The sequence below is a fragment of the Leucoraja erinacea genome, chromosome 15 (assembly GCF_028641065.1).
Source record: "Leucoraja erinacea ecotype New England chromosome 15, Leri_hhj_1, whole genome shotgun sequence".
Classification (NCBI taxonomy): domain Eukaryota; kingdom Metazoa; phylum Chordata; class Chondrichthyes; order Rajiformes; family Rajidae; genus Leucoraja; species Leucoraja erinaceus.
The window spans coordinates 45256324-45284239 of NC_073391.1; the positions used below are offsets into that span (position 1 = coordinate 45256324).

Genomic DNA, 27916 nt, shown 5'->3' on the forward strand with positions numbered 1-27916 from the left:
AAACATTTGCCTGTTTTGCCTATGGGAAAATATTTCAAACATCAGTACAACTAGCCGGGCAGGGAGACTCGTATCAAGCAGTGGCATGGCACGGAAGTGCGTGTGGCACGAGTTTTAAACCGTTACACTGTGAGAGAAGAGATCTCAGCATTCACAGTGGGAGAAACTGAACACTTGCTCCATGTACGTTGAGAGTTGATCAGAAAGACCACAGAGTTGACAGTTAAACAATGGGCAAATATTTTCACAATCAAAATGATATATTAGTACAGGTTGACGGTTGGAAAATAATCATTTGCTTATCCAAGCAGAAATATTTTGCATCACATTGAGGAGAAATTTGCGTCGTTTCGGAGAAGTGTTGCACTTATTTATATTCTTGTGCTCAAACCCCTATTCCTTACTGCAAATGGAACCGTTTCAGTATTCTAACTGCGGGAAACATGTTAATCAATCCATTACCCTGATAACGCATCAGCAGAATTACAACGGTGAGAGGCCATTCACCTGCTCGGAGAACGGGCAGAGATTCACTCTCTCATCTCAGCTGATGACACAACGTCAAGTTCACACCAGGGAAAAGCCGTTCATCTGTTCCGAGTGCGGGAAGGGGTTCAGTCGATCGTCTCATCTGATGAGACACCGGCAGGTTCACACCGGGGAGAGGCCATTCACTTGCTCCGAGTGCGGGAAGGCATTCACCCAGTCGTGCAATTTGGTGACACACCAACGAATTCACACCGGGGAGAGACCGTTCACCTGCTCCAAGTGTGGGAAGGGATTCAGCAGATTATCCAGTTTGATTACACACCACCGAGTTCACACAGGGGAGAGGCCATTCACCTGCTCTGTATGTGGGAAGGGGTTCACTCAGTCATCCAGCCTGGTAATACATCAGCGCGTTCACACAGGGGAGAGGCAGTACATCTGTTTGAAATGTGGGAAAGGATTTTGTCTGTCATCACACTTGCTGAGACACCAGCGGGTTCATACTGGGGAGAGGCCGTTCACTTGTTCCGAGTGCGGGAAGGGGTTCACTCAGTCGTCCAGTTTAATAACGCACCAGCGGGTTCACACCGGGGAGAGACCCTTCACTTGCACTGATTGTGAGAAGAGATTCAGCCGATTTTCCAGCCTGGTGACGCACCAGCGGGTTCACACCGGGGAGAGGCCGTTCACCTGCACTGAATGCGGGCGAGGATTCACACAGTCATCCAGCCTAGTGACCCACCAACGTGTTCACACTGGAGATAGGCAGTTCATCTGCTCTGTGTGTGGGAAGGGATTCAGTCGCTCATCCCATCTGCTGAGACATCAGCGAATCCACACCGGGGAGAGGCCATACACCTGCTCTGAGTGTGGGAAGGGATTCACTCGTTCATCCCATCTGCAGAGACACCAGCGGGTTCACACAGGGGAGCAGCCATACACCTGCGCCAAATGCGGGAAGGGATTCACGCAATCCTCCAACCTGATGATACACCAGCGAGTTCACACCGGAGAGAGGCCCTTCACCTGCTCCATGTGTGGAAAAAGATTTTCAGATTCTTCTTACTTGCTGAGACACCAGCGGATTCACACCGGAGAGAGGCCGTTCATCTGCACCGAGTGTGGGAAGGGGTTCACTCAGTCATCGGCCCTTGCCAGACACCAGCGAGTCCATACTGGGGAGAAGCCATTCACCTGTTCCCAGTGTGGGAAAGGATTTGCTCTGTCTTCCCACCTGCTGAGACACCAGCAAATTCACACTGGGGAGAAGATTTAAAAATTTGGGATATAAATTATTTAAAGGTTGTGGTTGCCGAGACTTGTTATGTTCTGCAATTTTTGTTGCTGCTAATCATGCCTAGAATTAATCCCTGGTTATTGGGCACAGTTCGGGTTTATTTCTGTTGATGCTAAGAACCCCTGTGGTTGCGCAGTTTAATACAGGCACACCCCGACTTGTGTAATAGGCGACTTACGAGCATTTGCGTAACCAATTCTTTAAGCCCACTGATGCCCATGTGGTCTCCCCGGCAGAGCTCCGTCCTGGTCTCCACGGCGGAGTTCCTGCCCGATCCCCATGGTGGAGCTCCGACCTGGTCTCCACGGCGAAGTTCCTGCCTGATCCCCATGGTGGTGTTCCGACCTGGTCTCCACGGCGGAGTTCCTGCCTGATCACCATGGCGGAACTCCCGCCTGGTCCAGTTGGTGGAGCGCCTGCCTGCTCTTTTCCCCGGTGCTCCCACCTGGTTTCCCAGTCGGATAGTAAATTTGCACCTACGCAGTATCACTTTTATAGAAAATAGACAATGGGTGCAGGAGTAGGTAATTCGGCCCTTCGAGCCAGCACCGCCATTCAATGTGATCATGGCTGATCATCCCCAATCAGTACCCCGATCCTGCCTTCTCCCCATATCCCCCGACTCCACTATTTTTAAGAGCCCTATCTAGCTCTCTTTATTTCCGACTTACATAGCATCTGACTTTTGGAATGGTCTGCGGGGCATAACCCTTACGCAAGTCGGGGAGTGTTTGTAGTATAGATGTACGATAAATTAGTTCTGTTGTCAACATGCTGTACAGTAATTTGTGAATTTATGAAAGGCGTTCCAGGAGAATGATTTTTTAAGGGAAAATTAGTAAATTGTAAAGGCTGAGCAAAATTGATTCTGGGTATTTTGGTGCAGTGTAGCTGTTGTGGATGGTATTATAGCAAGTTTCTAAATCAAACATCCATCATTTGAGGAATTGCTGTAAATGAAGTTCTAGTTGTCCCTAAAATCCACAGTATGAAGTCAGGCCATTCGGCCCAACGGGCCCTGACACTATCTATGCTCCACACTAGCCTCCCATCTCACTCTGCTGGAACATTCTCACATTTCACTTGCCATTATGTTCATTCAGCTTCCCTTTAAAGATTGGAATTTATAAGGATGAGGGGGATCTTATAGAAACACATAAAATCATAAAAGGACTGGACAAGCTAGATGCAGGAAAAATATTCCCAATGTTGGGGGAGTCCAGAACCAGGGGCCACAGTATGAGAATAAAGGGGAGGCCTTTTAAAACTGAGATGAGAAAAAAAAAATTTCACCCAGAGAGTTGTGAATTTGTGGAATTCTCTGCCACAGAAGGCAGTGAAGGCCAATTCACAGGATTAATTTAAAAGTGAGTACTTGGGGCTAGCGGAATCAAGGGGTATGGGGTAAGCTGCTGGAACTGGGGCTTAGCACTCCCCTGTGTGCCTGGGTCCTGGACTTTCTCACCGCCAGGTCCCCAGGTAGTCAAGATGGGAAGAAATTGAATACCTTGAACACAGGATTTTCCCAGGGTTGCGTCCTCAGCCCCCTACTGTACTCCCTGTGCACACATGACTGTGTGGCCAGGTTCAGCTCCAACTCTATAATCAGGTTTGATGCTGATGACTGTGGTGGTGGGCCTGATCTCCGATAACAATGAGAAGGCCTACCGGGAGGAGGTGGCTGATCTGGCACTCTGGTGTCAGGTCAGATAAAAACTAAGGAGTTGATTGTGGACTTTAGAAGGGCACAAGATCCGAGGATGCCACTGGAGATAAATGGGGACAGGGTGAGCTGCTTTAAATACCTGGGAATCCACATCACAGAAGATCTGACACTGCCGCAATGGTGAGTAAGGCAAGGCAGCGCCTTTACCACCTCAGGCAGCTGAGGAAATTCAGAGTCTTTCTGAGGATCCTTCAGTGCTTCTACTCAAGGGCTGTTAGAAAACATCTTGTCCGGCGACATCACAATCTGGTTTGGGAACTGCTCAGCCCAGGACAAGAAGACTCTGCAGAGAGCAGTGCGTTCGGCCGAACGCACTATGGGAACTACACTCGCCCCCCTGCAGGAACTATAAAAGTAAAGTAAAGTAAAGTAGCCTTTATTGTCATTCAGACCTCATGCATCAGAAGGTGCAGATCCAGAGCTAGCAACATTATGGGGGACCCCTACCACTCCAGCAACGGACTGTTCCAGCTGCTACGGTCAGGCAAACACCTCCGCTGTCATGCTGTGAAAACAGAGGATGAGACCGAGTTTCTTCCCACAGGCCATTATGACTGTAAACTCTTATCTCACCAGGGACTAATTTACTGTACCAATTTACTGTTGTGTTGTGTCTTTTTAAAATTGCTGTTTTTTTTACTTCTAATATGTAAATACTGATTGTGTTCTATTCTGTCCTGTAGTTTTTTGCACAATCCGCAGGCATTGCCACTTTCATTTCACTGCACATCTTGTATGTGTATGAGACAAATAAACTTGACTTGACTTGAGAAGCCAGGCACGGGTTACTGATTGTGCATGATCAGCCATGATCATATTGAGTGGCAGTGCTGGCTCGAAGGGCTGAATGGCCTCCTCCTACACCTATTTTCTATGTTTCTATCCATCATCCTTATTGCACAACATTCAGCTTGAAGGATGTTCCCACCTGCCCAGGTATTCAATTATGTCCAATTTGCCATTCACTATACTGGAACCCTGGCCTAAAGAACAAAGCGGAACTGACTGTCGTATTTGGCATTGAACCAGGATGCACATTTTCCCCATGAAACTAAGTGGCAACGGGGCCAGGAGATGGTAATCCTTGGAGGCAACCGCATTAAAGGCGCAGCCCTCAATTTCAGCATGTGGGGAGGACATGGCGATCAGCAGGAGTGCTGTGGTGGCTGCAGCTCCAGTCTCCTGCTATCTCCCAGCCTAAGACCTGTGCCAACCAAAGCCAGGCCCAGAGCAAAGACCCAGGAAGCAGGTCAGGCCAGGACAGGACCAATCTAGGAATCCAAATCCAGCACTGTTTTGAAGAAAGGTCCCAAACCGAAACATCATCTATCCATGTTTTTCTGAGACGCTGCATGACTCGTTGAACTCGTGTCTTCTCCAGCATGGTCCTGGTGGATACAGATCTGCACCTTTATGAAAGATGAGGCACAGCATAGTTGGTGTAGATAAAATAAAAAAAATCCCCATAGAAAAGATATCTGAATCTAGAAGGCAAAGGTAGGGGCTGGAGGTTTTGGAGGGGATTTAGGCAAGAACATTTTCACCCATTGAAATCTGGAATGTACTGCCGGAGCAGGTGGTGGAGACAGATACCCTGGCAACCTAAAATAAGTACCTGGATATTACTGGCAAGGATGGTTTTCCAAAGACATTTACAAACCAAGAGACAAAGTGCTGAGTAACTCAGCAGGTCAGGCAGCGTCTCAGGGGGACATAGGGTGACATTTCATGCTTACCCGAAATGTTTCCTATTCATGTCCTCCAGAGACGTTGCCTGACCGAAGTTACATATAAAAAGTATCCATATAATTGTTGAATTGTTAAGGCACGCAAAGCCACGGACAGGAATTAGTACAGATAGCTGCTAATTGGTGGCCTTGGACATGGTTGGCCAATAGTCTGTTCTTGTACTATATGACTCTCAACAATGGGTTGCAATACTGGTACAGACCCTCTCGACCCAAAACGCCACCCATTCCTTCTCTCCAGAGATGCTGCCTGTCCCGCTGAGATACTCCATATAATAACCATATAACAATTACAGCACGGAAACAGGCCATCTCGACCCTTCTAGTCCGTGCCGAACACATAATCTCCCCAAGTCCCATATACCTGCGCTCAGACCATAACCCTCCAGTCCCTTCCCATCCATATAACTATCCAATTTATTTTTAAATGATAAAAACGAACCTGCTTCCACCACCTTCACTGGAAGCTCATTCCACACAGCTACCACTCTCTGAGTAAAGAAGTTCCCCCTCATGTTACCCCTAAACTTCAGTCCCTTAATACTCATGTCATGTCCTCTTGTTTGAATCTTCCCTACTCTCAGTGGGAAAAGCTTTTCCAGGTCAACTCTGTCTATCCCTCTCATCATTTTAAAAACCTCTATCAAGTCCCCCCTTAACCTTCTGCGCTCCAAAGAATAAAGCCCTAACTTGTTCAACCTTTCTCTGTAACTCCAGCTATTTGTGTCTGTCTAGGGATACAGTACTGGATGGCACAATCTGTTACTATTGAATACCAGAGGGCTGTGTTGGAAGGCATGGGTTTGGCACCAGATAATACTGAGTAAAGTATTGGTGGGGGGCAGGTGTGAGTGGTTCTGAATGCAGCGTCAGAGGATTTTTTGTGGGAAGATACAAACACATTCCATCACTATTGAACCACATTGGCGCAGTGTTGAGTAAATTTTGAAGAAATAAGGAACTCTGTATCTCTAAAGTCTAAAGCCACTTTTGTCAACAGAGATGGGCAATAAATGCTGGGCTGAAAAACGCATAAATATAATAATATGGGGACAAGCATTGAGGCAATGGAGAAGCAGATTTTCTATGAAAAGGTGAGAGCTGAGGTACCTGTGACTAAAAAAACATCTGTTATGAGGAATCACCGGGTTCAGGAGGGGAACACAAGGTTTCATTCGCGAGCTTCTTCTCCAGCCTCGCGCGCCTCCGATTCCGCGCTCGAGTCTCTAACGGTTTTAACGGTCAGACCCGCACGCTCTCAAGCTTGCACCAAGGGCGCATGCGCACTGCCCGGGTGTTCGGGCATGAAGACGGAGACCGCGCCGCTATTTACATTGGATTTAGTCCGATGGCCAGCGCCGTGATAGGTTTAGGTTCATGGTCGTCACGTAAACCGTGGAAGCTTTGTTTTCATACTATCCAGACAGATGAAATAATACAACGAAACACAGATAGACACGACATGCTAGAGTGTCTGACGAAGGGTAGCCCCACCCCGGCAGGTCACCTGTGCATTTTCTCCAGAGATGCCACCTGCCCCGCTGAGTTACTCGAACATTCTTCGGCAAAATCTTGCACCAACAAAATATAATTCAGGACAAGGTAGGGGAAAAAAAAAAAAACGCGTTTAACCCCCCCCCCCCCCCCCCCCCCCCCCTCAAAACGCGCCAAAATCGCGCACACGGCCAGTGACAGAATTGCAGCTCCGCTGAAGGTAAGTATTGTAACATACCAACTGAGTTACTCCAACATTTTTTGTGTCTATTTTTTTGGTATAAACCAGTATATGTGGTTAATTCTTATTACAATAGCACACAAAATTACAGCACAGGAACCGGCCCCTCGGCCCATGATGTTTGCTAGGTTAAACTGATCTCATCTGCCTGTACTTAATTACAAAATTCTTAAGCGGTTGGACAGGCTAGATGCAGGAAGATTGTTTCCGATGTTGGGAAAGTCCAGAACAAGGGGTCACAATTTAAGGATAAAGGGGAAATCTTTTAGGACCGAGATGAGGAAAACATTTTTCACACAGAGAGTGGTGAATCTCTGGAATTCTCTGCCACAGAAGGTAGTTGAGGCCAGTTTGTTGGCTATATTTAAGAGGGAGTTAGATGTGGCCCTTGTGGCTGAAGGGATCAGGGGGTATGGAGAGAAGGCATGTACAGGATACTGAGTTGGATGATCAGCCATGATCATATTGAATGGCGGTGCAGGCTCGTAGGGCCGAATGGCCTACTCCTGCACCTATTTTCTATGTTTCTATTCCCTGAACTTGCAGGTACCTATCTAAACGGCTCTTAAACGCCACTATCATATCTGCCGCCACCACCACCCCTGGCAATACGTTCCAGGACCTCACAACTCTCTGTGTAAAAATACTTTCCCTGCACATATCCATTAAACTTTCCCCCTTCACCTTATATCTATGCCCTCTCATTTGGGACGTTTCCGCCCTGGGAAAAACTTCTGACTGACTATTCTCATAATATAATATACTTTTATCAAAGTCGCCACTCAATCTCTGAAGTTCGAGAGAAAACCATAAAAATGTTATCCAGCCTCTCCTAGTAGCTGAAACCTTTCAACCAGGCAGCATTCTGGTAAACCTCTGCAAACCCATTGATTCTGCTTGCTCCTGCCTCACTGAATTAATCTCCAAATACTTTGATTACATTCTAATCCCCCATGTCCAGACCTTTCTGACCTACATCCAAGATGCTTCACCTACCCTTCAACTCTTCAACTACTTCCAATATCCAGGCCCCCATTGCCTCATCTTTCCCTTTACACCTCTATCCGCCACCAAGGCTCTCTGGTTATCCCTTGAACAGAGACCCAACCAATTAATTTCTACTAACACTCACCTCGCCTGGTGGAATTTGTCGTTACAATCAACAACTTCCTTTTTGATTCCTCTCACTTTATCCAAGTTAAAGATGTAGCCAGGGGAACTGGCATGGCCCCCAGCTATGGATGTGTTTTTGTTGCTTACAGCAAGCAGTCCTTATTCCAAGCATATGCTGGCACCATCTGGAGGAACTACATATGAACTACAGATTCTGGAATCTTAAGTAAAACTAGAGGAACTCAGTGGGTCAGAGATGCGGCCTGACCGCTGAGTTACACAAGCAAGAGTTTTAGAAAAGATTAAAATGTCATCCAACACACCCAGCAAAACCTGATGAGTCTTCTGCTCATCACTTTACTTTGCGGGATCTTGTATGCAAACCAGATTATGAATTCAAATGGACACACAGTAACAGAGATCAGATGGAAATCACCGTCCTTGCAGGACTTTAAGTTTCTGGGCACTCACATTTCAGAGGACCTCACATGGTCCACCAACACCACTGTGCTGGTCAAGAAGGCACAGCAACGACTGTTCTTCCCGAGGACATTAAAAAAGACTGGTCTGCCCCCAACAGCTGCTGACAACCTTCTACCGCTGCACCACAGAGAGCATATTAACATATGGCATCTCTGTATGGTATCTCAGCTGCACGGAGGCGGAGAGGAGAGCTCTTCAGCGCGACGTTCACAGAGTGCAGAGGATTATTGGGACACAGCTACCAGCCTTGGATGGCATCTACCACACAGGAAGGCCGTCAGCATCCATAAAGACTCCTCCCACCCTTGTAATGGACTGTTCGAACTACTTCCCTCCGGCAAACGTTACAAGGCCTTCTACGCCCGAACCTCCAGACTCAGAAACAGCTTCATTCCCAGAGCTATAGCGGCTCTGAACCGGCCCTGCTGAGTGCCCCCCATCCCACCTGGACTGTCTCCCTCAGATGGTCACGTCGCACAGTTTATTTATTTTTCTGACATCGGTTGGAAGCTGCATACCAAATCTTGTTGCACTGATGTGCAATGACTATAAAATATATTATTATTATTATTATTATTACTTGTTGAGATGCTGGTTAGTAAAGTATATGGGATCCATAAAGAGGCATGGGGTACCAATCCTCAAGAGATTTTTGTTGACTCTTCATAGAACACTTATTTGGCTGCAGCTGAAGTATTTCATCCAGTTTTGGACATCACATTTTAGGGTGTAAATGTCCAGGAAAAGTTGAACTGGGATGGTTGTAAGGGTGAGAGAGCTCAGCAATGAGGGCTTTGTAGGCCGAATGGCCTGTTTCCAAGCTGTACCTCTAAATTAATCTAAACTATAATTCTAGTTTCCTCAGAAAGGAGCCAACATAATCAAAGACTTGCCCACGCTGCCCATCGATCACTCTTTCATACTAGTTCTATGTTGTCCCACTTTCGCACCCACTCCTTCCGCACCAAGGGCAAATTACAGAGGCCAATTGATCTACAAATCCGCACGTCTTTGATATGTGGGAAGAAACCATAACACCCGGAGGAAACCCACGCAATCACAGGGAGAAGGTGCAAACTGCACATCGACACAGCACCCTATGTCAGGATTGAATCCGGGTCTCTGATGCTATGAAGCTGCGGCTCTTACGCTGCCGCCCTTGGTTGTACCATGAGATCGTTCCACGGGCAAAAGGCACAGTGAACAAAACCTTTTTCATGTAAAGAGCGGTTTATGAACTAGAACTCATTGTCTTGAGGTGGAAACATTAAGATTGGGTTTTCAAAACAGAACATTTGGCTGAATTGCAGGAAACATTGCAGGTCAGATTGATAGAATTGTTCTACAAACAGCATGAAAGCGATGGCCTCACATTGACTTCACCTGCGTTTCATATACTGAAAGAAACTGCAAACAATCAACAACCTGGATGTTTAACGCAAATCGATTTATTCGGTGGACAGACAGAATGTTACACACTAACTCTGACATTAGGATCATTATTTGAAGAACCAAACCTCATCCAATCTTGGATGCAACGTCATACAGCATGGAAACAGGCCTTTCGGTCCAACTTGTCCATGCTGATCAAGATGCCGCAATTGAGCCAGTCCTGTTTGCCCCATGTCCCTCTAAATTAACCATAAATTGCAACCGCAGCAGTCACAAATGAACTCTTTAGTATCTCTGCAGACTGGTTGAACTATTAAATGAATCTCCAGATCACTGAGTTTCATCCCACTGCTGGTAAATATGAAGTCATTTTTAAAGAATTGGTTTTCAAATGCAGAAAGTGAAATTGCTGCCTATTGTAACACACGTTTATACCCAAGATAATTCATTGTTTTAGTGATTATCAACCATCTGCACTGACATCTCAACCTATCATGAATATCTGCCCACTCCTGAGAATTGAAGGAATTTTAATGATATGTCCACAGATCGGTTGATCCAAACCTCACACTCAGAGATGTGTTTGATTTCTGCAAGCTCTGACTAATGGGGACACCTATTCAACTGGATAATGCTCTTTCCACAGTAAGTGCTCTGGGATACTCTCTATCCTGTGTGTGTTTATGTGTCCACTTGTCAGTCACAAAGGGGATTTGAACTTTCCCCAGAAAGCAAGTCAATCATTTCTCCTTCCAAGTTCAAACTGCAATCATTCATGTGTTGACGTGGTTGGCTTTAAGACCATCTGCACGCCAATCTCCACTTTGTAAGACCTGTAAAAGGAGTTTATAAAATCTTCAGTAGGCAAGAAACATATACCAGACAAACTTTAACATCTTTCGTACTTAATCTGGAGCAATCTTGCCTTTCAATCAAAAGGTGAGGTGTTTAAGTCCAATTCCAAAGACTTGAGCACACAAATCTACTCTGATCCACCAGTACAGTACTGAGGGATTGGACCACTCTCGGAGAAAAAGCCTCCAAAATGAGGTGTTGTCTTAAAATATCCCTCGGCACATTTTGAAGAGTTGGATTTTTATCCCACACATCTTCAAAGGGATTGCTGGGAAATCAATAGTGGATTTGATCAATGTGTCGATGCAGGAACTTGCATCCATTTTACTGCCCGCTCTCCATTCCAAAGATCTTTGCTCCATTCAGCTCTGCTATAGGATCTTTGATTCAGCTGATAGGACGATTACTTCCTGTACCAGACACCGGAAATGATGCCACAAACATGCGCACCAAAGCTCCTCTAGTACCTTTGCCCAAAGATCCTATAGAATCTTTGTCTTTGCCTTTGATACCCACCAAAGATCCTGCAGCAAAGCTCCGCTAGAGGATCTTATCTCCCCACCGCTCGGCACAGAATCTTCGAGACGTCTGACAGCAGGTAGGAGAGTGCTGGGGCTGGAGGTTAATGCACGCCGAGTCCAAGAAAGCAGCACACCTCTAGATGGATATCTCGGGAAGAGAAAGGGTAGGAGCTCCGGAAACATTAGGACAATCCACATGCCCACCCTCTCTCCCTCCCCAGCGCTCCGTGTCCGCGCTCCCCGTCCCGGGTCTCGTCTGGAGCCACCGCCCCGGGGTACGATGCATGCGCGCCAAAGTCACTGTGGGCAAAGAATATAGATCCGATCTTCCAGCATCTGCAGTTCCTTCTTGAACACATAGATCCAGGATCTTTGACTGTGGGACAGAGCGGTTTCTGGCGCGCGGAGATGGCTGAGGTGGCTCTTTTTTCTGCATCATATGACAGTAGTAGACCCTTCGGCCCGCAATGTCTGTGCCGAACAGGATGTCAGGTTAGACTATAGAAAAAATGAACGGCAATTTTACACACAAAAAAGGGCACCAACTGGTGGAGTAACTCAGCGGGTCAGTTTAGTGTAATTTACTTCATAGGGAGGTTTAACGGCAGTCGGTTTACGACCCATGACCCGTACTGTTGCTACGCTACTCCAAATGGAGTACACGCGATGTCAAGTCAAGTCACATTTATTTATATAGCACATTTAAAAAAACAACTCTCGTTGGCCAAAGTGCTTTACATTTGTTATAAGAATGGTATAAACAAACAAACTACATACATATATACATATAACGCTCGCTCAGTGGACGTCAGGAAAGGCTTGGGAGTATAGATACGATTTTAGTCTTGACTTAAAGGAGTCGATGGAGGGGGCAGTTCTGATGGGAAAGGGGATGCTGTTCCACAGTCTAGGAGCTGCAACCGCAAAGGCGCGATCGCCCCTAAGCTTATGCCTAGACCGCAGGATATTCAGCAGCCCCAAGTCAGCCGATCTGAGGGGCTGCTGAATTCCGATATTTTCAATTCCGATATCTGCACAGCCAATGTTTACCAAGCACTTTAGCTGCTGTTGCCCCTTCAGCTCTCGTTTCTCTTTATCTTCATTTCGCTTCACGTTTGGAATTCTAAAGTTGGGTACATGTCTCTCACACTTACCTCGACCTACACAATTTTTTTCAGCGTAAAAATTCAACATTTTGGCGGTTTTTAACAGGTAGGAAAGTACGCGTTTCTTGCATTAATAACATATACTGGAAGTAACGGATGTCCTCCAGATGGATTGAGCGGCTGCATGTGTCAAGCCCTATGAGCCAGTGACCTTACGTGCAACTCCGCTATTGAGCGATTGTAATGTGTGATTGCAGATTCCGTCTTGTGACCAGCACACAAATAGTCGCATGGGTTGGGCACCATCTTGGTATTTAAGTTTCAGGCAGCGTTTCTGAAGAACATGGATAGGTGACGTTTTGGGTTAAGACCCTTACAGACTAAGACTGACGCGAAACTTCACCTATCCAGGTTTTTCCAGAGATGCTGCCTGGCCCCCTGTGTTACTCCACCACATCATGTATTTTTAAGATGCCAGGTTAAACATATTTCCTCTGCCCAATGTGATCCATATCCTTCCATTTCCTGCATATCCACATGCCGATCTAAAAGTCTCTTAAGTACCTGTATTGTATCTGTTGAGTCTGAAGAAGGGTCCCAACCCGAAAACTCACCTATCCATGTTCTCTAGAGATGTTGCCTGATACGCTGAGTTATTCTAGCACTTTGTGTCCTTCTTTGTAAACCACCATTCACAGTTTCTTCTTTCTACTGTTGTATCTGCATCCGCTACTGCATTCCAGGCACCCAGCACTCCCTGTGTAAAAAAAACAAAAAACACCCCATACATCTCCTTCAAACATTGCCCTTCTCATCTTCAAACTATACCCTCTAGACTTTGAAATTTCTCCCCTGTGGAAAAGGTTATTAAGATATTGAGCAAATTGTGACAGGGAGTTTGTGAAGCATCAGCCATGTGAAAATAGACTAGAGAGCTAAGGTATGATTTGAGATCACATTTCCTTTGTCTTGTGTTCGATAAATCACCAGATTCAGGCAACTGAATTTGTATAGCAAGGTATTTTATTACACTACCAAATAAGGCACATAGACTTGCGCATCCGTGAACACACTTGCAAACCCTGAGTACACAGCAAAGCGTGCCCCCAGGTGGTGACCTGTGGTTGATCGCCAGGCACCCTTCGTGACATAGTCCAAGGCGAGGGGACTCTACCCTGCTCTGGATTGGTGCCCAACACGATCTACTGTAGTGTTTCACGTCCATTCAGAACGTGCCATACCCCCTCCCATGAGCCAATCACTAGTCTGTCCAATCAGGCCATGCCACGCTTAGCTTGTTGTCCGCACTGTTTCAACAAAATCACATAATCCAGTGTTAAAGCCATTTCCTAGTTTGATCTTGAAAACTATAAATCAATCCTTTGAGTATTTACAGAAACAGACCTTTCAGCCCACCACGCTGACCATCGATCACCCATGTTCAGTTTTTCTTGAGAATGGAGCATTGAATTCCAATTTCTCAGATCTCTGCAGAAATCTCTCATTTTCTGTTCTAAGATTCCTTAATCAGGGATAGACACTAGGTGCAGGAGTAGGCCATTCAGCCCTTTGAGCCAGCACCACCATTCAATGTGATCATGGCTGATCATCCATGATTAGTACCCCATTCCTGCCTTCTCCCCATATCTGACTCTGCTATCTTTAAGAGCCCTATCTAGCTTTCTCTTGAAAATATCCAGACCGGCCTTGAAAGTATCCAGACCGGCCTTCACCACCCTCTGAGGCAGAGAATTCCAGACTCACAACTCTGTTTTGTAAAAAAGTGTTTCCCCATCTCCGTTTTAAATGGCTTACCTCTTATTCTTAAACCGTAGCCCCTGGTTCTGGACTCCCCCAACATCTGGAACGCGTTTCCTGTCTCTAGCATGTCCAAACCCTTAATAATCTTATAGAAACATAGAAAATAGGTGCAGGAGTAGGCCATTCGGCCCTTCGAGCCTGCACCGCCATTCAATATGATCATGGCTGATCATCCAACTCAGTATCCCGTACCTGCCTTCTCTCCATACCCCCTGATCCCTTTAGCCACAAGGGCCACATCTAATTCCCTCTTAAATATAGCCAATGAACTGGCCTCAACTACCTTCTGTGGCAGAGAATTCCAGAGATTCACCACTCTCTGTGTGAAAAATGTTTTTCTCATCTCGGTCCTAAAGGATTTCCCCTCTATCCTTAAGCTGTGATCCCTTGTCCTGGACTTCCCCAACATCGGGAACAATCTTCCTGCATCTAGCCTGTCCAACCCCTTAAGAATTTTGTAAGTTTCTATAAGATCCCCCCTCAATCTCCTAAATTCTAATGAGTACAAGCCAAGTCTATCCAGTCTTTCTTCATATGAAAGTCCTGACATCCCAGGAATCAGTCTGGTGAACCTTCTCTGCACTCCCTCTATGGCAAGAATGTCCTTCCTCAGATTTGGAGACCAAAACGGTACGCAATACCCCAGGTGTGGTCTCACCAAGACCCTGAACAACTGCAGTAGAACCTCCCTGCTCCTATACTCAAATCCTTATACTCAAGTCTGTGAATGCTAACAGACCATTCGCTTTCTTCACTGCCTGCTGCACCTGCATACCTACTTTCAATGACTGGTGTACCATGACACCCAGGTCTCGTTGCATCTCCCCTTTTCCTAATCGGTAACCATGTATGTTTATATGTTATATGTTTCAATAAGATTCCATCTCATCCTTCTAAATTCCAGAGTATACAAGCACCATTTTCTCAGCATATGACAGTCCCGCTATCCCGGGAATTATCCTTGTGAACCTACGCTGCACTCCCTCAATAGCAAGAATATCTTTCCTCAAATTTGGAGACCAAAACTGCATACAATACTCCAGGTGTGGTCTCACTAGGTCCCTGTACAACTGCAGAAGGACTTCTTTGCTCCGATACTCAACTCTTGTTATGAAGGCCAACACTTCGCTTTCTTCACTGCCTGCCACATCTGCATGCTTACTTTCATTGACTGATGACCGAAGGACCCCCAGATCCCGTTGCACTTCCCCTTTTCCCAACTTGACACCCTTTAGATAATAATCTGCCTTCCTGTTTTTGTTACCAAAGTGGATAACCTCACATTGATCCACATTAAACTGCATCTGCCCACTCACCCAACCTCTCCAAGTCACCCTGCATCCCCATAGCATCTTCCTCACAGTTCACACAGCCACCCAGCTTTGTGTCATCTTCAAATTTGCTAATGTTACTTGTAATCCCTACATCTAAATCATTAATATATGTTGTAAATAGCTGCGGTTCCAGCACCGAGTCTTGCGGTACCCCACTGCTTGCCATTCTGAAAGGGTCCCGTTAATCCCTACTCTGTTTCCTGTCTGCCAACCAATTTTCTATCCATGTCAGCACTCTACCCCCAATACCATGTGCACTAGTTTTGCCCACTAATCTCCTATGTGGGACCTTATCAAATGCTTTCTGAAAGTCCAGGTGCACTACATCCACTCCCTTATCCATTTTCCTAGTTATATCTTCAAAAAACTCCAGAAGATTAGTCGTATGATTTCCCCTTCGTAAATCCATGCTGACTCGGACCGATCCTGTTACTGTTATCCAAATATGCCGCTATTTCATCTTTTATGATTGTCTCCAGCATCTTCCCCAACACCGATGTCAGGCTAACTGGTCTATAATTCCCTGATTTCTCTCTCCCGCATTTCTTAAAAACTGGGATAATTTCCAATCCACAGGAACTGATCCTGAATCAATAGAACATTGGAAAATGATCACCGATGCATCCACGATTTCCAGAGCCACTTCCATAAGTACCCTGGGATGCAGACCATCAGGCCCTGGGGATTTATCAGCCCTCAGTCCCATCAGCCTACCCAACACCATTTCCTATCTAATGTGGATTTCCTTCAGTTCCTCCGTCACCCCAGATCCTCTGGCCACTAGTACATCAGGAAGATTGTTTGTGTCCTTAATGAAGACAGATCCAAAATACCTGTTCAACTCACCTGCCATTTAGTTGTTCCCCATAATGAATTCATCCTTTTCCGTCTTCAAGGGTCCAACTTTGATCTTAATTAATTTTTTCCACTTCACATACCTAAAGAGGATTTTACTATCCTCATTTATATTCTTGGCAAGCTGACCTTTGTACCTCATCTATTCTCCCTATATTGCCTTTAATGTCTCCGTTTCAGGGCCTCATCCAGAGGAACCAGTTCATACCATCCACCCTGTTAAATCCACTTAGGATGTTATATGTCTCCATAAGAGCATAAGACATAGGAGCAGAATTGCGCCATATGTTTAAAGGAAAGCCGAATGAACGTAAAGGCGAGTGAAATTATTAGACTGATCTGTTTTGAATTTCTTGGTGATAACTTGCGTGAACTACTTTTACAGGGTATTAGAAGAAAAAGAGTTCCAGACGGAAACTTCAAATCAAGCGTCACATCAAGTTCTCACAAAGTCATTCCGTTCATCAGTCGAAAGAGAAAACGTTTGCCTGTTTTGCTGCTGGGAAAATATTTCAAACGTCAGCACAATAAGCAGGGTAGTGAGATTCGCATGCTACAGGTATGTTGATGAGTTGATCAGAAAAACTACAGAACTGGCAGGTAAAGAAATTGCAAACATTTCCCCAATCAAAGAGATAAATTAGTACAGGCTGTTGACGTTTGCAAAATAATAATTTGCTATCCCAGCAGAAGTATGTTGCATCACATTGAGGAGAAACTTGCTTAGTATCAAAGAAGTGGTGCAACTTTGTATTCTTGTGCTCAAACCCCTATCCCTTACTGCAAATGGAACCGTTTCAGTATTCTAACTGCGGGAAACAGTTCAAGCAATCCACTACCCTGATAACACAGCAGCAGAATCACAACGCAGAGAGACCATTCACCTCCTCAGGGAATGGGAAAAGATTGACTCGCTCGTCTCAGCTGACGACGCAACTTCAAGCTCACGCCAGGGAGAGACTATCTATCTGCTCCGAGGGCGTGAAGAAATTAAATCGATCGTCCCATCTGATGAGGCACCAGCAGGTTCACACTGGGGAGAAGCCGTTCACCTGCACTGAGTGCGGGAAGGGGTTCACTCAGTCGTCCAGCTTAATAACGCACCAGCGGATCCACACCGGGGAGAGGCCGTTCACTTGTTCTGAGTGCGGGAAGGGATTCACTCGGTCGACTAGCTTATTGGCGCACCAGCGGGTCCACACTGGTGAAAGGCCGTTCACTTGTTCCGAGTGCGGGAAGGGATTCACTCAGTCGACCAGCTTATTGACCCACCAGCGGGTTCACACAGGGGAGCAGCCGTACACCTGCGGCGAATGTGGGAAGAGATTCACGCAATCCTCCAACCTGATGATGCACCAGCGAGTTCACACTGGAGAGAGGCCCTTCACCTGCTCCATGTGCGGAAAAAGATTTCCAGATTCTTCTTACTTGCTGAGACACCAGCGGATTCACACCGGAGAGAGGCCGTTTATCTGCACCGAGTGTGGGAAGGGGTTCACTCAGTCATCGGCCCTTGTCAGGCACCAGCGAGTCCACACTGGGGAGAAGCCATTCACCTGCTCCCAGTGTGGGAGAGGATTTGCTCTGTCTTCCAACCTGCTGAGACACCAGAAAATTCACACTGGGGAGAAGATTTAAAAGACTGGGATATAAATTATTTAAAGGTTGTGGTTGCCGAGACTCGTTATGTTCTGCAATTCTTGTTGCTGCTAATCACGCCCAGAATTAATCCCTGGTTATTGGGCACAGTTCGGGTTTATTTCTGTTGCTGCTAAGAACCCCTGTGGTTGCGCAGTTTAATACAGGCACACCCCGACTTGTGTATTAGGCGACTTACGTAAATGAGCACTTACGTAACCAATTCTTTAAGCCCACTGATGCCCATGTGGTCTCCCCAGCAGAACTCAGACCTGGTCTCCACGGCGGAGTTCCTGCCTAATCCCCGTGGTGGAGCTCCGCTGAGTTACTCCAACATTTTTTGTGTCTATTTTTAGGTATAAACCAGCATGTGGTGGTTATTTTTTTTTACAATAGCACAGATAGACACAACATGCTAGAGTGTCTGACGAAGGGTCCCCACCCGGCAGGTCACCTGTGCATTTTCTCCAGAGATGCCACCTGCCCCGCTGAGTTACTCCAACATTTTTTGTGTCTATTTTTAGGTATAAACCAGCATGTGTGGTTATTTTTTATTACAATAGCACACAAAACTACAGCGCAGGAACCGGCCCCTCGGCCCATGATGTTTGCTAGGTTAAACTGATCTCGTCTGCGTGTACATGAACCATATCCCTCTATTCCCTGAACTTGCAGGTTCTTCTTCTTGGTTCTTCTTGGTTTCTTGGTCCTCCAAAATATTCCAAATGGAATTTAAACTGGAGGTGGAGGTGCCTATCTAAACGGCTCTTGAACGCCACTATCGTATCTGCCGCTACCACCACACCTGGCAATGCGTTCCAGGGCCCCACAACTCTCTGTGTAAAAATACTTCCCCTACACATATCCATTAAACTTTCCCCTTTCACCTTATATCTATGCCCTCTCATTTGGGACATTTACACCCTGGGAAAAAGTTTTGACTGACTATTCCCATAATATAATATACTTTTATCAAAGTCGCACCTCAATCTGTGAAGTTCGAGAGAAAACCATAAAAATGTATCCAGCCTCTCCTTGTAGCTGAAACCTTCCAATCCAGGCAGCATTCTGGTAAACCTCCTCTGCAAACCCATTGATTCTGCTTGCTCCTGCCTCACTGAATTCATCTCCAAATACTTGGATTCCATTCTAATCCCCCATCTCGTCCTTTCTGACCTACATCCAAGATGCCTCACCTACTCTTCAACAACTTTCAATATTCAGGCCCCCATTGCCTCATCTTTCCCTTTACACCTCTATCCGCCACCAAGAACGTCTCAAGGCCCTCTGGTTATTCCTTGAACAGAGACCCAACCAATTAATTTCTACTAACACTCACCTCGCCTGGTGGAATTTGTCCTCACACTCAACAGCTTCCTTTTTGATTTCTCTCACGTTATCCAAGTTAAAGATGTAGCCAGGGAACTCGCATGACCCCCAGCTATGCATGTGTTTTTGTTGCTTACATCAAGCAGTCCTTATTCCAAGCATATGCTGGTACCATCTGGAGGAACTACAGATTCTGGAATCTTAAGAAACTAAGTACAAGATTAACTCAGTGGTCAGAGATGCAGCCTGACCGCTGAGTTACTCAAGCATAAGTTTTAGAAAAGATTAAAATGTCATACAACACACCCAGCAAAACTTAACGAGTCTTCTGCTCTTCACTTTACTTTGCGGGATCTTGTATGCAAACCACAGATTATGAATTCAAATGGACACACAGAAACAGAGATCAGATTGAAATCACTGTCCTTGCAGGACTTGTTGAGATGCTGGTTAGTAAAGTATATGGGATCCATAAAGAGGCATGGGGTACCAATCCTCAAGAGATTTTTGTTGACTCTTCATAGAACACTTATTTGGCCGCAGCTGAAGTATTCCATCCAGTTTTGGGCATCACATTTTAGGGTGTAAATGTCCAGGAAAAGGTGAACTAGGATGGTTGTAAGGGTGAGAGAACTCAGCAATGAGGGCTTTGTAGGCTGAACGGCCTGTTTCCAAGCTGTACCTCTAAATTAATCTAAACTATAATTCTAGTTTCCTCAGAAAGGAGCCAACATAATCAAAGACTTGCCCTTCTTTGCCCATCGATCACTCTTTCATACTAGTTCTATATTTCGCACTTTCGCACCCACTCCTTCCGCACCAAGGGCAGTTTACAGAGGCCAATTGATCTACAAACCCACACGTCTTTGATATGTGGGAAGAAACCACAACACCCAGAGGAAACCCACGCAGTCACAGGGAGGAGGTGCAAACTGCACATCAACACAGCACCCTATGTCAGGATTGAATCCGGGTCTCTGATGCTATGATGCTGCGGCTCTTACACTGCCGCCCTTGGTTGCACCATGAGATCGTTCCACGGGCAAAAGGCACAGTGAACAAAACCTTTTTAATGTAAAGAGCGGTTTATGAACTAAAACTCATTGTCTTGAGGTAGAAACATTAAGATTGGGTTTTCAAAAAAGAACATTTGGCTGAATTACAGGAAGAATATTGTTCTACAAACAGCATGAAAGTGATGGCCTCACATTTACTTCACCTGCGTTTCATATACTGAAAGAAACTGCAAACAATCAACAACCTGGATGTTTAATGCAAATCGATTTATTCGGTGGACAGACAGAATGTTACACACTAGCTCTGACATTAGGATCATTATTTGAAGAACCAAACCTCATCCAATCTTGGATGCAGCATCATACAGCATGGAAACAGGCCTTTCGGTCCAACTTGTCCATGCTGATCAAGATGCCGCAATTGAGCCAGTCCTGTTTGCCCCATGTCCCTCTAAATTAACCATAAATTGCAACCGCAGCAGTCACAAATGAAATCTTTAGTAACTCTGCAGACTGGTTGAACTATTAAATGAATCTCCAGATCACTGAGTTTCATCCCACTGCTGGTAAATATGAAGACATTTTTAAAGAATTGGTTTTCAAATGCACAAGGCCTTTCGGTCCAACTTGTCTGTACGGCTGATCAAGATGCTGTAATTGAGCCAGTCCTGTTTGCCCCATGTCCCTCTAAATTAACCATAAATTGCAACCGCAGCAGTCACAAATGAAGTCTTTAGTAACTCTGCAGACTGGTTGAACTATTAAATGAATCTCCAGATCACTGAATTTCACCCCACTGCTGGTAAATATGAAGACATTTTTAAAGAATAGGTTTTCAAATGCAGAAAGTGAAATTGCTGCCTATTGTAACACACGTTTATACCCAAGATGATTCATTGTTTTAGTGATTATCGACCATCTGCACTGACATCTCAATCTATCATAAATATCTGAGAATTGAAGGAATTTTACATATGTCCACAGATCGGTTGATCCAAACCTCACACTGTTTGATTTCTGCAAGCTGACAAATGGGGACACCTGTTCAAATGGATAATGCTCTTTTCACAGTAAGTGCTCTGGGATACTCTCTATCAGTGTGTGTGTGTGTGTCCACTTGTCAGTCACAAAGGGGATTTGAACTTTCCCCAGAAAGCAAGAGTTAATCATTTCTCCTTCCAAGTTCAAACGGCAATCATTTTCATGTGAGTTGACGTGGTTGGCTTTAAGATCATCTGCACGCCAATCTCCACGTTGAAAGACCTGTAAAAGGAGTTTATAAAATCTGCAGTAGGCAAGAAACATATACCAGGCAAACTTTAACATCTCTGGTACTTAATCTGGAGTAATCTTGCCTTTCAATCAAAAGGTGAGGTGTTTAAGTCCATTCCAAAGATGTGAGCACACACAAATCTACTCTGATCCACCCGTACAGTACTGAGGGGGGGGACCACCGATTACTTCCGAGAAAGCCTCCAAAATGAGATGCCACAAATCCCTGCGCACCAAAGCTCCTCTAGTACCTTTGATACCCACCAAAGATCCTGCAGTAAAGCTCCGCTAGAGGATCTTATCTCCCCACCGCTCGGCACAGAATCTTCGAGGAGTCTGACAGCAGGTAAGAGGGTGCTGGGGCTGGAGGTTAATGCACGCTGAGTCCAAGCGCAGCAAAGCACACCTCTAGATGGATATCTCCAAAGAAGAGAAAGCTCCGGTAGAGAGATCTTATCCCGGAAACGTTCGGACAGCATCCACAGAAGTGCCCACAGGTAAGAGGGTGCTGGGGCTCTTAATGCACGCTGACCAAGGAAGCCCCCCTCTAGATGGATATCTCGGGAAGAGAAAGGGTAGGAGCTCCGGAAACGTTAGGACAATCCACATGCCCACCCTCTCTCTACCCCTCCCCTCCCCCAGCACTCCGTGTCCGCGCTCCCCATCCCGGGCCTCGCCTGGAGCCACCCCATCGCCCCGGCCCGGGTCACGACGCATGCGCGCCAAAGTCACTGGGAGGGTAGAGCGGTTTCTGGCGCGCTGGGATTGTGGGTAATGAGGTGGCCATTGATTCCACTTAGAACTTTATTCTGCCTCATGGGACAGTAGTAGACCCTTCGGCCCGCAATGTCTGTGCCGAACAGGATGCCAGGTTAGACTGTCGAAAAAATGAACGGCAGTTTTACACACACAGAAGGACACCAACTGGTGGAGTAACTCAGCGGGTCCGTTTAGTTTAATTTACTTTATAGGGAGGTTTCACGGCAGTCGGGTCTCGACCCATGACCCGTAATGTTGCTACGCTACTCCAAATGGAGTACACGCGATGAATTGCAGGTAGGCACTTACCATTGTTTCCAGCGTAGCGGGTCCGTTAAAACCCGCTGAAATTGTCAATTTTTGCGCTGTAAATAATGATGGAAATCGGGATAAGCGTGTGAGACATTTAGCCTATTTCAGAATTCCCAAAGTGATGAGAAATGACGGTAGACAGATGTGAGAACTGAAGGGACAACAACAGAGTGTGCTTAGCGAACATTGGCCGTTTGCTCACTGCATTTCATCAACTAAGGCATTATTTGTGTTTTTTCTTGATTTCTTTGGCATCTAAAAAGTTTCAGAAGTGATAAATCTGGCTGTATTTTTTTTAAATCGCCCATGGTTCTCAAGTGGGTTTTTACATACAAAATGAAAACGCATCTGAAGAAAATTTTAGCCAGATTGATCACTTCTGAGACTTTTGATACCAAAGGAATCAGGAAAAAACACAAATAATGCCTCACTGTTGATGAAATGCAGTGAGCAAACGCGATAATTCCGATATTTTCAATTCCGACATCTGCACAGCCAATGTTTACCAAGCACTTTAGCTGCTGTTGTCCCTTCAGCTCCTGCTTCTCTTTTCTTTCATTTCGCTTCACGTTTGGAATTCTGAAGTTGGGTACATGTCTCTCACACACTTACCTTGACTTCCACAATTTGGTCTATACTTCCTTGTCAACTGGTCTATAACTCCGTTTTCTCTCTCCCGCCTTTCTTAAAAAGTGGGATAACATCCAATCCACAGGAACTGAAGCTGAATCTATAGAACATTGGAAAATGATCACCGATGCGTCCACAATTTCCAGAGCCACTTCCTTCAGTACCCTGGGATGCAGACCATCAGGCCCTGGGGATTTGCCAGCCTTCAGTCCCATCAGTCTACCCAACACCATTTCCTGTCTAATGTGGATTTCCTTCAGTTCCTCCATAACCCCAGATCCTCTGGCCACTAGTACATCAGGAAGATTGTTTGTGTCCTTAATGAAGACGGATCCAAAGTGCCTGTTCAACTCACCTGCCATATCCATGCTCCCCATAATAAATTCACCCTTTTCAGTCTTCAAGGGTCCAACTTTGATCTTAACTAATTTTTTCCTCTTCACATACCTAAAGAGGATTTTACCACATCTATTCTCCCTATATTGCCTTTAATGTCTCCAGTTCAGGGCCTCATCCAGAGGGATCAGTTCATACCATCCACCCTCTTAAATCCACTTAGGATGTTATCTGTCTTCATAAGAGCATAAGACAGGAGCAGAATTGCGCCATATGTTTAAAGGAAAGCTGAATGAACGTAAAGGCGAGTGAAATTACTAGACTGATCTGTTCTGAAGTTCTTGGTGATAACTTGCGTGAACTACTTTTACAGGATATTAGAAGAAAAAGAGTTCCAGACGGAAACTTCAAATCAAGCGTCACATCAAGTTCTCACAAAGTCACTCCGTTCATCAGTCGAAAGAGAAAACGTTTGCCTGTTTTGCCGCTGGGAAAATATTTCAAACATCAGCACAATAAGCAGGGTAGTGAGATTCGCATGCTACAGGTATGAGTTGATCAGAAAAACTACAGAGCTGGCAGTTAAAGAAATTGCAAACATTTCCCCAATCAGAGATAAATTAGTACAGGTTGTTGACGTTTGCAAAATAATAATTTGCTATCCCAGCAGAAATATGTTGCATCACATTGAGGAGAAACTTGCTTAGTATCAAAGAAGTGGTGCACTTTTTTATTCTTGTGCTCAAAACACCTATCCCTTACTGCAAATGGAACCGTTTCAGTATTCTAACTGCGGGAAACAGTTCAAGCAATCCACTACCCTGATAACACATCAGCAGAATCACAACGGAGAGAGACCATTCACCTCCTTGGGGAAAGGGAAAAGATTGACTCTCTCGTCTCAGCTGACGACGCAACTTCAAGCTCACATCAGGGAGAGACTGTTTATCTGCTCCGAGTGCGGGAAGAAATTCAATCGATCGTCCCATCTGATGAGACACCAGCAGGTTCACACCGGGGAGAAGCCGTTCACCTGCACCGAGTGCGGGAAGGGATTCACTCAGTCGTCCAGCTTATTAACGCACCAGCGGGTCCACACTGGGGAGAGGCCTTTCACTTGTTCTGAGTGCGGGAAGGGATTCACTCAGTCGACCAGCTTATTAACGCACCAGCGGGTCCACACTGGGGAGAGGCCGTTCACTTGTTCTGAGTGTGGGAAGGGATTCACTCAGTCGACCAGCTTATTGACGCACCAGCGGGTTCATACAGGGGAGCAGCCGTACATCTGCAGCAAATGCGGGAAGGGATTCGCACAATCCTCCCATCTGCTGAGACACCAGCGGATTCACACAGGGGTGCAGCCGTACACCTGCGCCATATGCGGGAAGGGATTCGCGCAATCATACCACCTGCTGAGACACCAGCGAATTCACACTGGGCAGAAGATTTAAAAATATTGGGGTATAAAATATTTAAACATTATGGCTGCTGAGACTCCAGTTCTGTCCACCAGTTCTTGCTGCTGCTAATCACGACCAGAATTAATCCCTGGTCTGCACATTTATAAAAGATGAGCCACAGCATAGTTGATATCCATGGAACAAAACTTTTCCCCATAGAAAAGATGTTTGAAACTAGAAGGCAAAGTTTTGGGGAAGGGGCAGGAGGTTTTGGACAAGATCTAGGTACAAACGTTTTCATCCAGGGGTGATTGAAATCTGGAATGCACTGCTGGAGAAGGTGGTGGAGGCAGATACCCTGATAGCCTAAAATAAGTAGACACAAAATGCTGGAGTAACTGAGTGGGACAGGCAGCATCTCTGGAGAGAAATGATGGGTGATGTTTCGGGTCAAGACCTTTCTTCAGAGAATGCCGACCTCCACCGCCTCCCTGGTGCCACTACCGCCGCCAACTCTTGCAGCCTTCTCAAGGCCGCGGCTGCTGACCCTCGCCGCCTCCCGGCGCCGCTGACCCTCGCCGTCTCCTCAGCTATCCGCTCACCGGGGCAATAGACGCTTTGTCCGTTGACACAGACTCCAGCCCCCCCCCCCCCCCCACGGGTCTACACCAAAAATTTACAAACCAAGAGACAAAGTGCTGAAATGACTCAACGGGGCAGGCAGCATCTCTGGAGGACATGGAGAGGTCATACTATGTCCTGATCCAAACCGTCTCCTATTCATGTCCTCTAGAGGCGCTGCCTGACCTGCTAAGTTACATTTAAGAAGTATCCAGATAAGCACTTGAATTGTTATGGCTCGCAAGGCTACGGAAAGGGATTAGCACAGAGAGTTGCCTTGGCGGCCTTGGACACGGTTGGCCAATAATCTGTTCGGTTGGCCAATAGTCTGTTCTTGTACTATATGACTCCCAACAATGGGTTACAATTACTTGTGGAATGTTTGTATTACAACGCTGGGGATACAGTACCCAAGGACAAGATCCGTTACTATCTCATATGAGAGGACTGTGCTGGTAGGCATGGGTCTGTCACTGGCACATTGGCACAGTGTTTAGTAAAATTTGAAGAAATAACTAACTCTGTCTAAAGGCTAAAGCTACTTTGCCAGCAGTGGGTTGAGATGAGCAATAAATGCTGGCCCAATAAATGCGCCGATCCTGAAAAACGAATAAATATAAAAATTTGAGTACAAGCAATTAGGCAACGGAGAAGCAGATTCTATATGAAAAGGTGAGAGCCAAGGTACTTGTGACTAAAGATATCAGTATCCATTTATATTTAAATAAGTTGTAAATCTGGTGTTCTACATATAAAGTTGCACATTTCTGTTCACTTTGACAACTTCACATTGTTTCCATCTTCTGGGTCAACCGTTTTTTTTGTTCTGAATTGTCCGCCAAGTTTACCAAAAACTGAAGGATAGGAACGAGATCTGATTGGTGTCTGTCCTGCATCCCAGGGAAACATGGATAGGTGATGTTTCGGGTCAGGAATCTCATCTAATAAAACAGAATTAGTGTCAACGGGTCAATTTGGACTGAGTGGGCTGAAGAGTCTGTGTCTGTGCTGCATTTTTAAATCAATCAAAGTTCAACCAATGTTAAATGTTATCAGTACAAATCCCAGTGCCTTTTAGACCCTTAAGTGATTTAAGAATAAAACAACATAATTTAAACATCCTTTGGGAAAAGTGCACACGTCACCCGACTCCACACCCCTGGAAAGACATAAAAGTACTGGAGTAAAAAGTACTCAGTGGGTCAGGCGGCATCTCTGGAACACATGATCAGAAGGATTCCAACCCTAAATGTCACTATCCAAGTTATCTAAGATGTACCTGTGCTTATGGAGAGTATAGTGATACCTGCACTGAACTGTATTCAAAAATGAATTGCATTGTACCTCGGTGCATGTGATAAATAAAGTACCATTGATTAAAATATTTTGTGCCTTTGCTCAGTAAACCAGCATCTGCTGTTCCAGTAAGAAAGAACTGCAGATGCTGGTAAAATTCTGCTTGTTCATGTCCCACCTAATTAATTTCCACATACGTCGACTTCATCCTATCCCCCCTGGTCCAATCCCTGCCCACCGATGTCCAAGACACCTCACATGCTCTTCGTCTCCGCAATGACTTTTCCAGGCCCCCATTCCCTCATCTTTACTATGAATGTCCAGTCACTCTACACCTGTCAAGAGTCAAGAGTCAATTCAAGAGTCAATTTAATTGTCATTTGGACCCCTGGAGGTCCAAACGAAATGCCGTTTCTGCAGCCATACATTACACACAAATAGACCCCAGACACAACATAATTACTCTTTACGTAAACATCCATCACATGACTTTGATGGAGGCAAAATAAACCCCCACTCCTCTCCCCCCCCCTTCACTCAAAGACATGTCCCCCCGGCTGGCGATGGCGATTGTCCCGCGGCCATTAAAGCCACGCCGGGTGGTGCGAGGTCGCACACCTGCATCCCCTAACAAAAAATGCTAGAGTAACTCAGCGAGACAGGCAGTATCTCTGGGGAAAATACACAGGTGTCCGGCAAGGTGGGGACCCCTCTTCACCTCAAACCCTTCATCCTGCGTGTTGCGTCTATCTGTGTTACGTTGTATAATTTAATTTGACTGGATAGTATAAAAAACAAAGCTTTTCAGTGTACCACGGTTTACATGACGGCC

The 27916-nt window shown here is 45.7% G+C and overlaps 1 protein-coding gene across 2 annotated transcripts; it reads left to right on the forward strand.

The window, feature by feature from the left end:
* LOC129704356 (zinc finger protein 850-like) lies at nt 1-27170 on the forward strand. 2 transcript variants are annotated; one of them, XM_055647445.1, is made up of 4 exons: nt 1-1725; nt 5978-5983; nt 17492-18112; nt 24714-27170. In XM_055647445.1, exons 1-4 carry the CDS (start codon nt 410-412, stop codon nt 25216-25218), a joined length of 2448 nt encoding a protein of 815 aa, XP_055503420.1. In that variant the 5' UTR covers nt 1-409; the 3' UTR covers nt 25219-27170. The 2 variants fall into 2 exon arrangements, with proteins under 2 accessions (XP_055503420.1, XP_055503421.1); XM_055647446.1 differs by lacking the exon at nt 5978-5983 and having other exon boundaries at nt 1-1764; nt 17441-18112.
* The last annotated feature ends 746 nt before the right edge of the window (nt 27171-27916 follow it).